Source organism: Tamandua tetradactyla, chromosome 23 (assembly GCF_023851605.1).
Source record: "Tamandua tetradactyla isolate mTamTet1 chromosome 23, mTamTet1.pri, whole genome shotgun sequence".
Lineage (NCBI taxonomy): Eukaryota > Metazoa > Chordata > Mammalia > Pilosa > Myrmecophagidae > Tamandua > Tamandua tetradactyla.
In genome coordinates, this window is record NC_135349.1 from 15,259,710 (window position 1) to 15,277,514 (window position 17,805).

General features: G+C 40.6%; 1 protein-coding gene across 4 annotated transcripts in view; it reads left to right on the forward strand.

Moving 5' to 3' along the window:
* AUTS2 (activator of transcription and developmental regulator AUTS2) overlaps positions 1-17,805 on the forward strand; it is a 1,196,629-nt gene that overhangs the window by 841,233 nt on the left and 337,591 nt on the right. For all 4 annotated transcript variants that reach the window (XM_077141005.1, XM_077141006.1, XM_077141007.1 and 1 more), the window contains exon 5: positions 873-902. In XM_077141005.1, coding sequence (XP_076997120.1) covers positions 873-902 — 30 coding nt within the window. The remainder of the gene's footprint in view (positions 1-872; positions 903-17,805) is intronic.

Sequence of the window (17,805 nt, forward strand, 5' to 3'; positions counted from 1 at the left end):
TATTTTTTATTGAAAAATATCCACATATGTACAGTCCAGCCCTATTATACAATCAGTGCCTCACAATATCATCACATAGTTGTGTAGAAAACAAAACATTCTTGATTTTTTTTTAATTTTGTATTCTTTTTTTTCCTTTACTTCTAATAAGGAACCCAGAGCTTTGAGTTAATTATCATTCTCTGGTTATCTCAAACCCAACTCACAGATGGAAATTGGGATCTATCAGATATGGTGTGAGTCTACTGCCCTAAAGTGTATTTTTTTCTCCACATTATCGATTTGTTACTCCAACCTCTTATCCTTGGCATGTCTTCTTCAGGAAATGTTCCTTCTTTCCTCTGGAACTTTAAACCCTGGGAGAGGCAGCCACCACAAGTGATGAGCCCTGGCCATCGTGATCTGTTTCCTTCAAAGTCCAAATGAAAGGATATAATGCCTATGGGATTACCTCTTTTCCGTTAGGAAAACTCTACCAGATATAGCCATTCACATTAACAAAGGGCAGAACGTCTAGGTTAAGAAATTGCTTTCGGTCTAAACTGTGTGGAATGATCTTGATTCGTAGTAGTCCTGTGGCAAGGTTGACTCCTAGGGGGCCATCCCTCTACCATGAAGAGGGAGCTGCTCCCTTCCGTGAGCACCTTGTTGAACTGATTTCAGGGAGGGCCATTTGCACAGGCATCAGATTAAACCCTTGGAGCAACTTTGTGGCATTTTGCTACTGATTCTGTTTCCAACACATAAGCTGGAGAAACTCTTTTCAGCTTAATCCGCATTTCTGATTTTCTTTACTTGTCTTCCTTTTTTTGTATCAAAGCAAAACATGCCCAGTCCTTGAACTAACCCTATTTTCTTACCTTCATTTTCAGTGCGACAGCGACAGTGACCAGGAAGAGAAGGTAAGAGCCCTTTGTGGGCACAGCCCTGGCATGTTGTAAACACTGTGTTTCTCATACATACAGTTTATGGGCTGGCTGCTAGCTTCATGCTGACAGCACCACTTCTCTTCTGGAAAAATAGACATTATTCACACAGTGGAATTGCCTATGATAAGACACAACATGTTTAATTTGTGAAATCTACTTTTTTTATACAAATACTTTAATAAATTGCGTATATAGGACGCTGAGTTTTCTCTTTATGGAAGATGACTCATAAACTAAAAAACATTTTAAAAGAAGTTATTTATTTTAATACTCATCTGATTTTTTTTTTAACCTGTGATTGGAACATTAAACTTACTCTAGGTATTTATGTCCTATCTGCATTTATTTTATTGGCCCATATACTTCTTCCTGCTTTTCTGTACATTTTGGTCCTCTTGATAGAAATGTTACAGTCCTGTTTTATGTCTGTCCCAAGGAATTTCATTTTGGGGTGGAGAGGGCAGGGGTGGTCTGATGAGAACTGTTCTCTTCTGTCCAGAGGATGGCCAGGTGGGTGGGCGGTTCTTCCAGCAGGTACACACTCTGTTTCACGGCTGTTGGTCACCACAGCCTCAGGGTGTCCAGCTCACCATGGATCAAGAAAATGGGCTTGGTTTTTGAGCCAGAAGATCGGATCACAGCCTGGTAAAGTGAACTCTCTGCTACCTAAAGCAAAAGGATTGTTTGTCTGTTTGTTCGTTTTTTTCTAGCTGTCCCAATCCCCAAACCAAATTTCTTTCCATTTGTACTGCTGCTCAATATATTTTAAAAAGAGATACCTGAATGTCATGGTTTCTATATTGCTTGACACCAAAAGGATGGACTAGTGCTTACTTTCCACTGAATCCATTGCTGTATAGCCAGCTTTTCTGAGCCCTGTTCTTTGACTTTCATCTCCTTTGTGCTTGTAGTTTTTACTTAGAATCCTGTAGTTAGTTTAGTGGGAACTTTTCACCAAGCCCAGAGTTTTTCCCTCCTCCTCTGCTGCCAGCCTTGAAGAGAGATCTAAAGGCTCTTGTTCTGTTCTGTCGTTAATTTGAATTCAGCATATGTAGCCTGTTATAAAATGCGAGACATCATCATTTGAGCAGGTCAAGCATATTCAGATGAAGACAAATGGTGCTTATTTGATTTCCTTAAAATCAGGAAATGAAAAAAGTGCTCTCTGGAGAAATCATGTTCTGCCTGACTTGGATGATAGACCAATGCATGTCCCCCAGATAAGAACAGACTCTCGCCTTGAGGTTTTTATCTCTGAAGGACGGCCAGGACTGTCAGCTTTGCTGACATGTGCATTATCCATGTCATTTTAAACAAAGTGACCTATGGAAGGGTGCTCTGTGCTGTGACATGGTAATGGGCTGTTGGATGACAGCGAAAGTACACACTGGAAAGGGGGCTGTGGATTATTCTTTTGTTTAACTGACAAGTAGGAGCTTCCTTCCTCCAGACTCTGGGAGTCTTAGCTCCTTGGAATTAGGATCCCTGATGTAGCAGTCAGCCTATGCAGTAGGCGCCAGGGGATTATGGACAGCAGTGGTGGTTCAGCAATCAAGCTGTGGTCAGTGGTCCCCCAAACGACCCAGGCCACATTCGTACATGACAGTCATCACCTGGGAGGGTTGGGTACTTTCTGACCCTTCCAGAAGTGTCTCCTGGTGAGATAGTCAGTGTGCAATGGTTGATGTCACTTTCCAAATCTATGGCTCTTCTCCAAAGGTATGGACTTGTGAGGTTTCACAAGTAAGCAGACATTCTTTCTTGAAAAGGAAATGTGATTTCCAAAGGGGTCACCATTCTTGAGCAGTGGAGGAACGTGATAAGGATGCACAGTTTTGTATTCCTGGGGAGTGTCTTCATCAGTGGTCTCCACCTTGGCTGCACATTCATATATATTACCCTGGAGTCTTTTACAAATCCTGATGTCCAGACTTCATCCCAGACCAATTACCAGAATCTCTGGGGCATCTAGGACCACTGATCTGAAGATCACTGAACTCTGGAAATTTCTAGCTGCCTGTGGTTAACAGAGGGGTCATGGATGCAGAGGTTCTTCCTATGTATCAGGAGCACTCTCATTGGTTGGTCCCTTCCCTTGGCTGGGATTCTTGGGGTTTGTTGCCTGGGTTTCCATCTCAGAGTGCAGGAAAAAACAGTGTCAGGCTAGAATAATGGATGGCGGGAAGGTAGCCAACACTCATTGGTGAGTCCAAGAGAGTAGTAAAGAGAGGAAAGAAAGAGGGCATTGGGAGCATTCCTCCAGTGTGTGGTACTCCTCTAGCTTCGGCTGCCCCAGTTGTCTCTCTTTTGGACTCCAGCTGTCTTCCAGGTCCTATTCATTCTTAGCTGACACTTGCATCATCTGTCCCTGCCCTGCCACAAAACGTTTCTCCAGAGGTTTCCCAGCAAGATCAATCAAGAATCTATAATTGCAGGCATGCCTGCTTGGCCGTATTATAATTGAGACTGTCAAGCTTCCCCTTTTGGACTGAGATTGTCTGGTGTTTGCCACCAACTTTCACACCATTCTCCCAGACTTCTGCTCCAGATTGAAGCCTGTACCAGAACCTCTTGCCTGTGACCCCCTTGGAGCCCCAGCTCGAACCAGAGTTGCTTTCATGTGATGCTAGGAGGATTCGCATTCAAATCATTCTGAATTGCTAATGGTAGAAAAGGTGCCACTCAGTATCCTGGGATCCTTTCAGCAAGCCCCACCAGGGATGCTGATGGAGGCAAAAGTGAGACTTGTAGGGGACCCACTGGGATTTTCCTCTGGAAGACTTGTCATTCTCTTATACCGTAGGGATCTGCAGAACTGGCGGTCTAAAATTAGGGTACTGTATTTCACACAGCTGACTGAATTAAGATAAACTCTGCTTTCCTCTGATACGAAGCTATAATTTATTAAATGATACCCTTACTAATTAATGTGGAAGTGATTAGGAAAGGGGCTAAAAATGCAGAGCTTTCCATAAATGCAGGAGACATTCTTGTGCATAGAAAAGGCTTTAATGAGACACTGAGCAAAGTAGCTCTCTTATTCTCCCTTCCCAGACTTGTGAATGCATTTCACATTAATATCAAAGAACCTAGAGGACTTTTCTGGAGAGTAGAAGTTGGGCAGGGGATTAGAGAAAGCTATGAACACTACTACAACTTGATCAATCTTAGATGTGGGATTGTTCTTTGTTGTCGTTAGTGCAAAGAAACGAGGCAGTACTTGGAACCTTAATCACCCAAATTAAGCAATTATTCCAACCCCCCCACTCAAAATGAATTGGTATCATGAGAACAAAGAGGCAACTATATATTTCCACATATTTGGCCTGTATTTTCTTTATTTCCTCTTTCTCTACCACTGGCAGCAGCCCATTCTGCCAAGAAATACCCCCTATTTGGTTATGAGTTAATATGGAGGTTAAAAGTAATCCTATCTACCCACTTCTTTTTTATTGTGTGGACCACATGACAGAGCTGCTTGAGACGCATATTATCGAGTGGTCAAGGCCTCAGGCCTCAGAATCTAATGGTTTAGGATTGGTTCTGTCTCTGTCCCTTACTGCTTTTTTGCTATGGACAAGCATGGACTGAAGTTTCATTCTTCTCCTCTGCCAAAAGGGGGTGACAACAGTTCCACCCTTATGGTAACTAGTAAATGAAGGCACTTGACTTGCTGTCTGATCCATGGCAGATGCTCAGTAAATGTTAACTGTCGGTAGTTGTACCTGGGGTAAAATGAGAAAAATTTACTTGGGAAAAGAAAAAGGCTATCATCCTTTTCTAAAAGCTCAGGGCTCTGCCAGAGAACCTGCCAAAAAACTGAGATGTGATTTTTTCCACTTGGAACCAGAGGTTCAGCCTTTATCCCCAAGGGTATTTCTTCCTGAAAGAAGCTGAATGGAAGGGTTGTTAAATCTTGAAGGGGCTCAAAAGTATTTTTTAACCCCCTTATCTAAACATCAGGGTTTCCCCCAGCACAGCATGGAGCCAAGAGCAAGCATGCTGTTCTGTCCCAGAAGGATCAACTGGCAGTTAAGTGAAAGAGACAGGTCTTGTTCCCCAGTGCCTGAATGCCATTGGTTCCCAAATACCATCACAGAAGAGAGGTAGGGATTCAGTATTTCTGGGGTGGGACCAGGCCATCTGTATTTTTTTTAAAGCTTCCTAGGTGTTGTTTGTTTTCGTTTGGCTCGACATTCTGTTTATGAAATCCATCCATATTGTTGCATAGGGCAGATGTTTGTTCATTTTCACTGCTGTATTGTATTCTACTATGTGAACATACAACTCTTTATTCATTTCATTGATGGACATTTAGGCTGTTTCCAAAGTTTTGCTACTACAATGTTGAAAAAAAATCCTCGTGCAAATAGTTCTACATAGCTGAATATCTGTGTGTATAAATGTTAATCTGGCTAGCTGTATCTTTCTGTCGTTTTTCTACTTTTTCTTTAAGATAGATTCTTCACAGTACAACTGCTGAATCACATGTATGCATATTTTACATTTTAATTTTGTCAAATTGCATCCACCCCCACCCCTGGCCCCAAGGTCAATAGTAGTAGCAATGCCCATTTCTCTATACCCATTGGTTTTGAGACCATTGCTTTATAACAAATTCCAAAGAAAAACATATACTTCCCCCTTATTTGATGCTCTTGCAATTTTGACTGCTTAGGAGAAAACTTGAAAGCCAGAGAGATATTGTAGATTCGTGTGCAACAAACACACAGTGCTCATGGTTATAGAGACTTATTATTATGCACATACATTCAAAACACACATAGACAATCTCAGAGAAACGATCCTTCTCCTTTTCCTAAGGAAGATTTTAACATGATTCCAGCTTGCTGTCTCCTCTCTCTGGACTGTGCAACAATCGCAGTGACCAACTGGAAAAGGTTGTTACGTTCCTATGATTTGCTGACCCGTGCCCAAGACAGCCTGCCGGGAGACTGAGAACAGTATACCACTGATTTTCCACATCAACACTTCTGCCTGTCCCCCGCGCAAAACACATGCAAACACTTCACATGTTCTAATTTTTTAATTCATGCTAAAATTTGTTGTTTTTAATCATCTGTGTTCATTTGTGGGGGGTGTAGGGGTGGTGAGCCGGGGAGGCTTCTAAGAAAAGCAGCATAGAAAGCCAGCAGAGGTTTATATTCCTAACTCAACACAAACCACATGCCTAACTTGGCTCATGAAGGACTCAGAAACTGCTGAGATGTCAAACTGAAGACTGGATATGTGGTTTATGCTTATAGTGGAAGAGTCCCATCCTTTGATTGGCCACATTTCACACTTGGTAAAATTTGTGCATCCTCAGCAACATTCCAAAAGCAGAAAACGCTTTCATTGTTTGTGGAATATCTCCCCCCACCCATTGGTTTTGAAATAGGACATGATCTGATCAGGAGACAATTTAGAGGTGCTGCCTTATTTTATAGATAGGGAGAGAAATTTTTTCCCTTCCAGGTTTCATAGCAGCAAAGCAACCATCACCCCCTGAAAGGGTAGGAATCCATGTCGGCATTCTTGCCTTCATATTCTTGACATTTCCCATAATGTTTAGTCCAAATCCGGTGTTCAGTGCTGTTCAGTGTCTTGCCAAATTTGTACCTCCTCTCTTGGATGTTCATCTCCAGATAGAAGGGACAAGTGAAACACGTCTAAAAGACTGACACTAGAACTTGAGTGTACCCCACAATAATCCCAGGGCGTATTTCTGAACCTCAACAAATGTGGGGCCCCTTCATCAATCTTCTGTATTTCTTTTAGTTTTATTTTTTTCTAAAACACTTCTAAGCCATTTATAAATTTCCCAGTATATTTGGGCATTTTCTACAGTTCTTGGCTGAATTTCAAGAGCTTTCCATTTTGGATGCCTGCTCTTCATAATGCCCATCGACTCAACCTCTTCTTAGCTCTCCAGGATTATACCTGGGTCAGACTAACATTTATTGTTCTTTCAACATTGTCGTATTTCCACTTGGCTTGATTATAACATATCCATCCAAAATTCCTATTGATACCATCCTTGCAAAATTATTTTAAATCCTCTCTCTCACTGAGTTTTTCTCTCTTCTGTAACATTTTCAGGCCAAACCAAAAATTCCTTCACTCACATTGAATGTATTTTTTTAGAATAATTACCCTTTGCTACCATATCATATATCTGAAAAAGACAGGTATTACAAATGAACCCATTCTCAGTTAAATGCAGATCAACAAATGCAAAATAAAGAAGTACTCAGGAGTTAACAGAAATCCTCAGACAAATGCAGCTAATCTAGAATTTCTTGTGAAGAATAATGAAATCGCAAGCAGGGTCTAGATGGTCTGTTTGTTGTTCGTAGCACGTTTGGATAATGGAGAGGGAAACTCAGAGGACAAGGGTTTCTAATTCCTCACTAGCAAGCTGTGTGGCTTTGGGAAAGTGATCTAATGTTGCTGCTCCTTAGTTTTGTCATCTGTAAATGAGGTTGGATTCGGTGATCCAACCGAATATGTAACCAATCATGTAGGCCTTGTCAGCAAGGCAGACCCCAGAGGGAAATGAATATGATTGTATTTTCTCTTTGCCAAATTGGAAAGAAGATTATACAAGGATTGTCTCCACTCTTTCTTGTTTCTCAGATTCCTAGGAGAGAATAAATTTAGGTCATCCTGGCACATCTGTGTTGACTCTTTCAAGTAACTAGAGGAGACTGAACTTGATTGGTAATGAATGTCATTTGACCTTGAAAGGAATAACTTCTGGAAACATTTCGGGTTGAACACAGCATGTTTCTAGATTCCCAGAGAAAATGTTTTGCTGCTTTCTCTTAATGAGCCGTTGGATTAGATTTTGTGGATTACCTGAAGGGAAAGCTGCAAAGCCAAGGAGGAATTTGGTGGAGGTGATGGTCTTCAGCCTCATGAAATTGACCATAAATTCTGAGCTACTTGACTAGCAGGAAGGTCCTGAATATAGACATTTGCTGGTGATTCCTTTAACCACATATCATATGTTAGTGGCTTCTGACAGAGTATAATTTGGGCTATTCTTTGAATGCTGGAAGATCTGTTTTATTCTGTGTTAGGATTAGACAGAGTTTCCACCTTCAGTAAAGATGCAAAACTGTGCATTTATATATATGTGGTTGCTTTAGTTAGTTCCCCATTGACCACTGCTGGATGGTGGAATAGTTGCAGACAGTTGTTCCTCATAACTGTGCCAGTTTACATACGATTAAGATAATTTCTATATTAAGATATACTAGTAATAAGCTGAACTATACTTTGCAAAAGTCCCAAAATTAAAGGGATGGATGGATCCATTATTTTTTTTTTCTTTTTAACAAAACTACAGCTTTGATTTTAGCAAAGTTTCAGGAAGATCAAATGGCTCCCTGCTATACATCATGACTCTTTTCCCGGTTAATTTTCATGAGGATCCTGTGAGAAAATACTAGTTGTAGACCTCCATGACATATCCAGCTACTTGATGAATAGCCAGAAGTAGCTTGCCCAGTTGTTATTCCAAACCCAGACTTGGTTCGTGGTCTACCAAGTCTACAGATGATGCTGCAACAGTGGGACAGAGTATTTGAAATAAGGACTGGCCAGGAACCCCTGGGATGGGTAACTCTAATACCAAAGGGGCTTAGTTTGGGCTTCTTCTTTCCTTTCTGGGACCCTTGTGATTCTTCAACTCCCTAATTTTTTGGTCTAAAAATACAGACGCTACATGGTATCTTGAGGGCATTAAACAAAGGAGATTAGAGATAACCATAGTAACAAAATAATAATTAAGCAACAGCACTTCATGTTGAAGAGAACATTGTTATCACTCAAACACTTTTCCAAAAGTCATTTTGTATGACCTGCATAAATATTGATTGTGAGCATCTGCATGTATCCTCATACACATCGTTGTTGATCATCTGCAACGTGCCAGACTCTGCTAAGTCCTTTCAGGGGCTTTATCTTCTCAGGAAGGTGTCGTCACTTCAGGAATGAGGAAACAAAAGCTTAAGAGCTAGTAAATGAGGGAGCTGAGATATAAACTGCCTTAAGATCCCAGGGTCTTGGTTCTTTTTCCATATTATATTGCTTCCCTACACAACAGGGTAAGTTGGGATATGCCCCGAAAGTACCATTTGAAAATCCTTGCTCTCTTCCTTTCTGTACCTCATACTCCTTGTGCTACAAGATACCTGGATTGTATCTATCTATCCAAACAACCCTACTAGCTTCTAAAAATTCAAACATGGCAGTTGCTCAGTAAACATTTAATGAATATGATTTGGGTCCACTGATAGCTTAGATGTACAGGCTCTTCTGAAATGTGACCTTTTTTCTTTTTAACTGGGAAGAAGGAAAGAACTATAAGGTATAAGTTAACTCTTACAGACACGCAACCAAGGCAGCTCTTGTGGTCCACCGTGATTAGTTAGGGGTACAAGCTATACCTACCAATGTACTGAGCCTAAGCCAAATTTAGTCAAAGAACTCAGTCCTCTCTTTTAAGTGTATGGCTGTCTGGAAACATTTAATATCTTATTAAATCATAGGCTTCCAGCTAGTGCTCTATACCTGGCATATGCCTAGTAGATGCTTTATAAATATGAGTGTTATAACTTGGAGTTGCTGTGTGGATTAATCTAGGTCCCAAAGAAGAAAAGGGACTTGCCAGTCACCCAGGCAGTGTGGAAAAGAGCTGGGCCGGGGACAGGGGAATTTCTGAGCTTCTCAGTCTAGAAACCACATGCTCTCAACTGGACTGTTTTCTTCTTGTGACCGGCCTTTAGAGGAAGGGCCCTTGGTGTCACCATGGCTCCGGAACTGCACCTCCAAGTGGTTTCCCTCTAGGTCATCATTAGCCCCTTGCGGTCCATCCCCAGGCCCTGACTCACACCCTCCTAGGGTTTTTCCTTCTCTAGCAACACCTGCTACATGGGCTGTTCCCGCAGCCCAAATGGTAGTAAATACCTGAAGCAGCCATGTCCATGTTAAAGATGACATATTTGCCACTAAAGGGAGAATATAGTGTTTATCGGAAGGAGCGCGTGCTGGCTGAGCTGATTAGGGCACAACACTGTCAGCCAATGATTTGTCCTGTCCCTTATCATCTGTGTCACTCAGCAGTGTGCTGGTGAAGGGAACAACTCGCCTCCTTTCCTTTTTTTTTTTTCGTACCCATTTCGTGTAGAAAATTTGTATTTACTTTGGGAGTGTAATTTGTTCCTCATGGATAATGTGACCCTGAGCGGAGCTGGATCATGGGTTAGTTGAAGTGATATTTTCCGCTAATGGTAGTCGTACATCATTGCTGTCAGCTCGGGTTAGGAGGCAAGCACATTACAGCTCCATTTTACCTCTGCAGGCATCTGGGATTATTTGCCATAACTGAGTATGACATGACTGCACTACAGAGTGCATTAAAATTTTACTGGTTTCTCAGACAAGTTCCCCGGCTCCAGTGTGTGCTTCAGGCAGGCGGTCTGATCGGGAGCCCTAGGGCCCTGACTTCCTGCTCAGAGGTACTGCAGTTGGGGCTTCCTAAGCAGGGGCTGCACTCTTCTTGTCCTGAGAAAGAAGCCAGGGAAGGAAGTGAAGGGAGCCAGCCTGCAGGTGTGTGTGTCTCTGGACATCCCAGACTAGCATGTGACTGGCTGCCCTGTGTAGAAAAACAGAGGCTGACCACAGTACCCGCTGCAGTCTGCTCTCTCTCCTTGATGCTTTAACCCTGGGGTAAGTTGGGCACTCGGCTCCTTCTCCGAGGAGAACTCAGGGTAAGCGTAGGTCCCTGCCAAGGCTTTGGCTGATTTTTGTTTTCCTTGTCTGCCTGTGGTCAAACTAAAGGAAGGAAGTCTGGGCCCCTAGTAAGACAGAATCCATGCAGCTGGACTGAGCCTGATATTCTCATAAACCCAGGTAGAAATGAGTAGTAGCCATTTTAAAGACGTTTTTATTATTGAGTACCTACCAAATGTTTGCAGGACATTTTACACATTAGCCGACACGGTCTTGGAACAATCCAATGATGTGTAGGTATCATTATCCCTGTTCTATTTGTGAGGAAACTGAGGTTCAAAGAGATTAAATAACTTATCTACATCATATCACTAATAATTAGCAGAGATGGGCTTTTCTTGTGTCTTATTCAAATTTCTCTGATTTTAAAGCCTGTAAGGTTTCTAGTGTTCCATGCAGTATAGAGATAATAGCTATCGTTTAAATAGTGTTCTATGTGCCAGTCTCAGACCTGGCAAGTGGCAGAGTCAGATCTCAAGCCCAGTTTGTGTGGGCTCACATGCCTTGCTCTTAGCTCCTAAGCTATACACTCCATCATTTTAGTCAACTCAAGGACCAAACGAGAAAGACCAGAGACAATAGTACCATGTCCAGATAAAGAAAAATTTTTATGAGTATTTTATCACTTTCAATTGTAACTCTAACATATAACAAAATATTGCTCAAAAGAGATTCTCTGTGATGAGTGTTAAGTCGTAAGTGCCATTTGTAGTTACCACATTACTTGCATGCAAATGGTGCTTCTGAGGTACTTAAAAGGCATTTATTTTGATAGTTTAACACTAAGCAGCCACTAGTAAAATGCTTCATTTTTTCAGATTATAATAAACTTATATTTATTATATTTCAAAGAACTTGAAAGGTGACAGTATAAGGTTGTCTCCCAGTAATGAGTGAGATATAAATCGGGGCCTATAGGCTGTCAGCCAGAGTAAGTCATCACAGATTCCATAGTGATGGGTTGTGGTTGCTGGACACTTGAAAGTACACAGATAACCACAGCACAGATGTTATCTTTTGTTCTGTCACAGCAGACCTCTCTTCACCTCTCTGTCCCCCTCATTTCTTCCTCTTCCAAGCATTTGATATGTTACCCTTCATAAACAGAAAGGACAGGCTGCTCTTACCGTTGGCTGTGTACATGGTAGGGTCATAAATGCATAAACTTACTCAATAAGCTACACATAATCTAAGTTATTCCTCATATCCTCAGGGCAGTTTTCTGGGGGGTTTTTTGTTGTTGTTGTTTGTTTGTTTGTTTGTTGTTTGTTTTCTACATGGGCAGACACCGGGAATCAAACCTGGGTCTCTGGTATCACAGGCAAGAACTCAGGGCAGTTTTTAAGATGCTGTAACAAAAGAGCCATAGTTAAACATGGCTTTTCTCATTGAGAAGTTTAAAATTAAGTTACTACACAAAGAATTGTGCTCTTGGTCCCACTTTCTACCTTGGGCTCCCAGACACACACATTGATTTTCTCTGCTAGATTGCAGGAGGTCCTGGAGACTGACCTTACTCTCTCCCCTGGCCATGGATCCATCACTTTGTTAATAAAGGAGGAGAACAAAAATATCAATCCAGTCATTGAAAAGTAATTATCCCTCTCACATGGTCTTTAGAATGTAGCAATAATTTTAAATAATGTATACTCCAGGGAAAACATGACATCATATAAGGTTTACTTTGCTTAAGTAGGGTCATACTTGTAACTTCACCCCCTCTGGAATCCCTGGTGATGTATAAGCCCACAATTAAGAATAGTTGTTGAAAATTCAGGTTTACCCAACAAATCAATTACAGAGCAGTCATTCATTTTATAAAGGAATTCGTCAACCATCCAACAAATATTATGTGATCTTCACATATATGTGTACTTAGAACTCTTAGAAGAATTTTCATGGAATCTTTGGGTCATTTTAAAACTCTTAAGTTGTAACAGCTTTGGCTATGTTCATGTTAGCCGAGTTTTTTTATATACAAAAAAAGCAATGTATTGCAAAGCACCTCACAGCAATTAGTTGTAGAACAGATTTCAGAGTTTGTTATGGGTTGCAATTCCACAATTTTAGGTTTTTATTTCTAGCTGCTCTAAGATACTGAAAGCTAAAAAAAAATCAATATAATGATTCAGCAATCATACTCATTTGTTAAACCTGACCTTCTCTGTATAACTCCACCATCACCTTTAATCTTTCTCCCACTCTTTTAGAGGTATTGTTGGACTATGCCATTCTAGCTTTTTTTATGTTGGAAGGAGCTGTCCGTGATATGAGATAGGGGGATGGAAGTAGTTGATGTTCTGGAGAGGCTGGCCCCTCTACCTTTCAGGACTTACCTGGTACAGGGATCCATCTGGAGGTCGTAGGTTTCTGAAAAGTTACCCTAGTGCATGGAAGCTTTCTAGAATCTTGTATAATATCTTAGGTGTTCTTTAGGATTGGCAGGAATGGTTTTGGTTGGAGGTTGAAAAGTTATGTTAGGTAGCAATATCTAACTGAAGCTTGTGTAAGAGTGACCTCCGGAGTAGACTCTTGACTCTACTTGAATTCTCTTGGCCACCGATACCTTATTTGTTATACTTCTTTTCCCTCATTTGGTCAGGATGTCATTGTTGATCTCACAGTGCCAGGGCCAGACTCATCCCTGGGAGTCATCTCCCACACTGCCAGGGATACATTCACCCCTGGATGTCATGTCCCATGAAGGGGGGAGGGCAATGATTTCACTTGCTGAGTTGGGCTTAGAGAGAGAGAGGCCACATCTGAGCAACAAAAGAGGTCCTCCAGAAGTAACTCTTAGACATACCTCTAGGTAGGCTAAGCTTCTCTGCTACTTATATAACCTTCACAAGAGCAAGCCTCAAGATCAAGTGCTTGCCCTACTGGTTTGGGTATCCCTAATATTTGACACTGTATCAAGGGTTCTCCAGTGGTAACATTTAATAGTTTCGTATTTTTTCTCCCATCCCTCGAGGGACTTTGCCAATACTTCTTGACTATCTGCTTAGTATACTCTGGGATGCATCCAGGCATTACATGAAGCTGTTCAGGATTAAAGACCTCATTCTTCTGGGCTCCCTGTGTTTGCATTGTTTAAATGATCTCTCCAGACAGGTTGAGTTAGGTTATGCACTACAGAAAATTTAGGTTTGGGACAAAATAAACCTTTGTTCCTTTGGTCTCGCAGAGTAGATGAAGTTCTGAAATGATAGACAACATCTTCCTTACCCCTGTATTCTGAGTTACCTTAATCCCAATCTGGTTGGCATCATTCTTATCTCTAAATAAATACATAGAGGCTGTATACATATAAAATCGCATCTCAAAATCCAGAAATAAGAATTACCACTCTGGATTAAATGTGACTGCCATAAAAGCTTACAATCTAGGCCTGTTTTCTTATATAAGCATTTTCTAAATGAGACCATACAATATTTTCTCTTTTGTTTCTGACTTATGTTGCCTCACCAAATTCCCACAAGTTTTTTACAATGTTGCATGCCTCACAACTTCATTCCTTTTTGTAGCAGCACAATATTTGATCACATGTATACACCATTCTCAGTCAGTACATCCTTCAGCCACCTCCATTCATTAGGCATCATGTATAATGTTCAAGGTCAACAGTCCGTCAAAACTCTCAATTTTAGGTAATCTCATTGTTCCCAAGAGAAAGATAACTGGTAAACACACCCTCACCAGATAGAAAATCCAAACCTCCCCTGAAGTCTTGTCCCTCCCACCATTGTTTACCCCTGGTGTTGCTGTGGTACTGTTGATGTTTTCCTGTTAAGCATAGCCCATAGCATGCAATAGCAGTTTCCCCCCTATGCTCCTAACTTATACACTCTTTGTACAAGATTCATACCTTTGCAGTAGTTCATGCAAGAACTTGTTTATATTTGTAGTGTTAATTGAGGGATACGTGTGTCTATATAACCCCTTTCAATCACGTTCACATTCAATATGATAATATTACTAATAGACCCACTAGTGAACCACCTTCTCTTCTATCTGTTCTCTTACATTAAAGTTCAACCCCATTCACCTATGTCTAGCTTCCGTGTATCTTTAGGTCCCCTATATTCTGTATTATAAGCCTCTGATTTTACCTTTACCGTGGTCATAAACATGGAATCATACAGTATCTATCCTTTTGTGTCTGGCTTATTTCACTTAGCATTATGTCCTCAAGGCTTATCCATCTTGTCATGTGCTTCAGGACATCATTTTGTCTTACTGCTGCATAATATTCCATCGGAAATACATACCACATTTTGTTAATTCACTCCTCTATTGATGCACACTTGGATTGTTTCCATCTTTTGAAGATTGTGAATAATGCTGCTATGAACATTGATGTGCAAATGTCTGTTTGTGTCACTGCTTTCAAGTCTTCTGCATATATCCTGAGTAGTGGTATTGCCAGGTCACAGCGCAACTCAATATTTAGTTTTCTGAGGAACCACCAGACTTTCTTCCATAGTGGCTATACCATTATACATTTTCACCAGCAGTGCCTAAGTGTCCCGTTGCATAAGTGTCCCAGTTTCTCCACACCCTCCCCAACATTTGTAGTTTCCTGTTTATTTAGTATTATAGATGAGCGATGGTATCTCATTGTAGTCTTGATCTGCATTCCCCTTATAACTAATGAAAATGAGCATCTCTTCATGTGCTTTTGAGTCATCTGTGTTTGCTCTTCATAAAAATGCCTATTCATATCTTTAGCCCATTTTATAATTGTGTTTTGTTCTTTTGTTGTTGAGTTGTATGATTTCTTTATGTATACAGGATTTCAAACCTTTGTCTGATGTGTTATTTCCAAATATTTTCCTCCATTGAGTTGGCTGCCTGTTCACCTTTTTGACAAAGTCTTTTGAGGTACAAAAGCATTTGATTTTGAGGAATTCCCATTTATCTATTTTTTTCTTTTGTTATTTGTGTTTTGGGTATAAAGTTTAGGAAGGTACCTTCTATTAGTATGTCTTAAAGATGTTTTCCTACATTTTCTCCCAGGAGCTTGATGGTACTGGTTCTTATATTTAGGTGTTTGATCCACTTTGAGTTAATTTGAGTTAATTTTTGTATAGGGTATAAGGTTAAGGTTCTCTTTCATTCTTTTGGTTATTGATATCCAATTTTCCCATGCCCATTGTCATGGTCAGATTCATGGTCAACTTGGCCAAGTGGTGGTACCTGTTTGTCTGGTTGGGCAGGTGCTGGCCTGTTGGTTGCTATGAGGACATTTCACAGAATTAAATCATGATCATGTCAGCTACATCCACAGCTGATTCCATATGTAATTAGCCAAGGGGAGTGTCTTCTGCAATGAGTGACATTTAATCTAATCAACTGAAGGCTTTTAAGGAAGATTCTTAAAATCCTTCAGATTGTAACACAAAATTTTAAGAGAAAGACAGCTCTCTTCTCTTCCTGCTTTGGCCAGCAAGCTTCTCCTGTGGAGTTCATCCAGACCCTCCATCAAAATCATCGGCTTCACAGCCTACCCTGCAGATTTTGGACTCTGCATTCCCATGGTTACATGAGACACTTTTATAAATTTTATATTTGAGAATGTTTCCTGTTGATTCTGTTTCTCTAGAGAACCCTAACTAATACACCCATTTATTGAAAAGACTATTTTGTCCCAGTTCAGTGGATTTGTGGATCTAGTTGACCATAGATTTGTTAGTCTATTTCTGTACTCTTGATTTGATTCCTTTGGTCAATACTTCTGTCTTTGTGCCGGTACCATGCTGCTTTGACCACTGTGGTGGTATAATAAGTTTTAAAATCAGAAAGTATTAATCTTCCCAATTCATTCTCCTTTTTAAGGATGCTTTTAGCTATTCGGAGTCTCTTTCCCTTCCAGATGAATTTGGTAACTAGCTTTTCCAAGTCTTCAAAGTAGGTTGTTGGAATTTTGATTGGTACTGCAATTGGTACCAAATTGTCAATTTGGGTAGCATTGACATCTTAACTACATCTAATCTTCCTCTCCATGAGCAGGGAATGTCTTTCCACCTATTTAGAGCTTCTTTGATTTCTTTTAGCAATGTTATGTCTGTGTACAGGTCCTTTATGTCCCTAGTTAAGTTCATTCATGAATGCTTGATTATTTTAGTGGCTATTTTGAATGGAATTTTTTCCTTAATTGACTCCTCAGCTAGGTCATTGCTTGTGTATAGAAACATTATTGATTTTTGCACAGAAATTTTATATCCCACCACCTTTCTGAATTAGTTTATTAGCTCAAGTAACTTTGTTGTAGATTTCTCAGAATTTTCCAAATATTGTATCATGTCATCTGCAAATAATGAAACTTATACTTCTTCCTTTCCAATCTGGATACCTTTTATTTCTTTTTCCTGCCTGATTGCTCTACCTAGAACTTCTAGTACAGTGCCACATAATAGTGGTGATAGAGGGCATCCTTGACTCATTCAGGGTTTGTTTTTTAAAGACATTTTTAAAATTTCGAGTAACAGAAGTTAAACTCAGATGTACAAATAAAGAAATGTATAGGCTTATAAAAATCATGTAAATATTGAAACAGCCAAACCATGGTAAGGGCAAGGAGCAACTAAATTTCAGAAATACTGAACAGAGAATTCAATGCCCTTATGACTCTTTCTCACCTTGTCTTGTTGCTACTTCTTTCTGCCTGTCCACTGTATTCTTGATTGTTTCTGAGACTTGTTTTCTTCTGTTGGTGGAAATCACGATCCTAAGCTTTTCACCTTTCAGTTTCAGCCTTGGGAAGAGAGACTGCCTTTCCATTTCCATTGCAGTTACTAAAATCCAAGGAAAGAATTCTTACTGGCTCAGGTTGCATTAAGTATCAGAGGTAGGTCCTCAGGAAAGGACTGAAGATTGGCCTAGCTTCTCTTAAGTTGCTCATTGCTGGATGCAGCTGTGGTTGGAAAGACTGAGCCATGTTTTCCGAAGGGCTCCCCTAGTGCTGAATTAGGTTAGAGGCCCCAGAAAGACAGGGGTAGTCCAGACAGTGTGGCCTAACATATTGGGCATTTGGTTCGGCACTCATTGATATTTCTGCCCTGTCAGTTGTAGA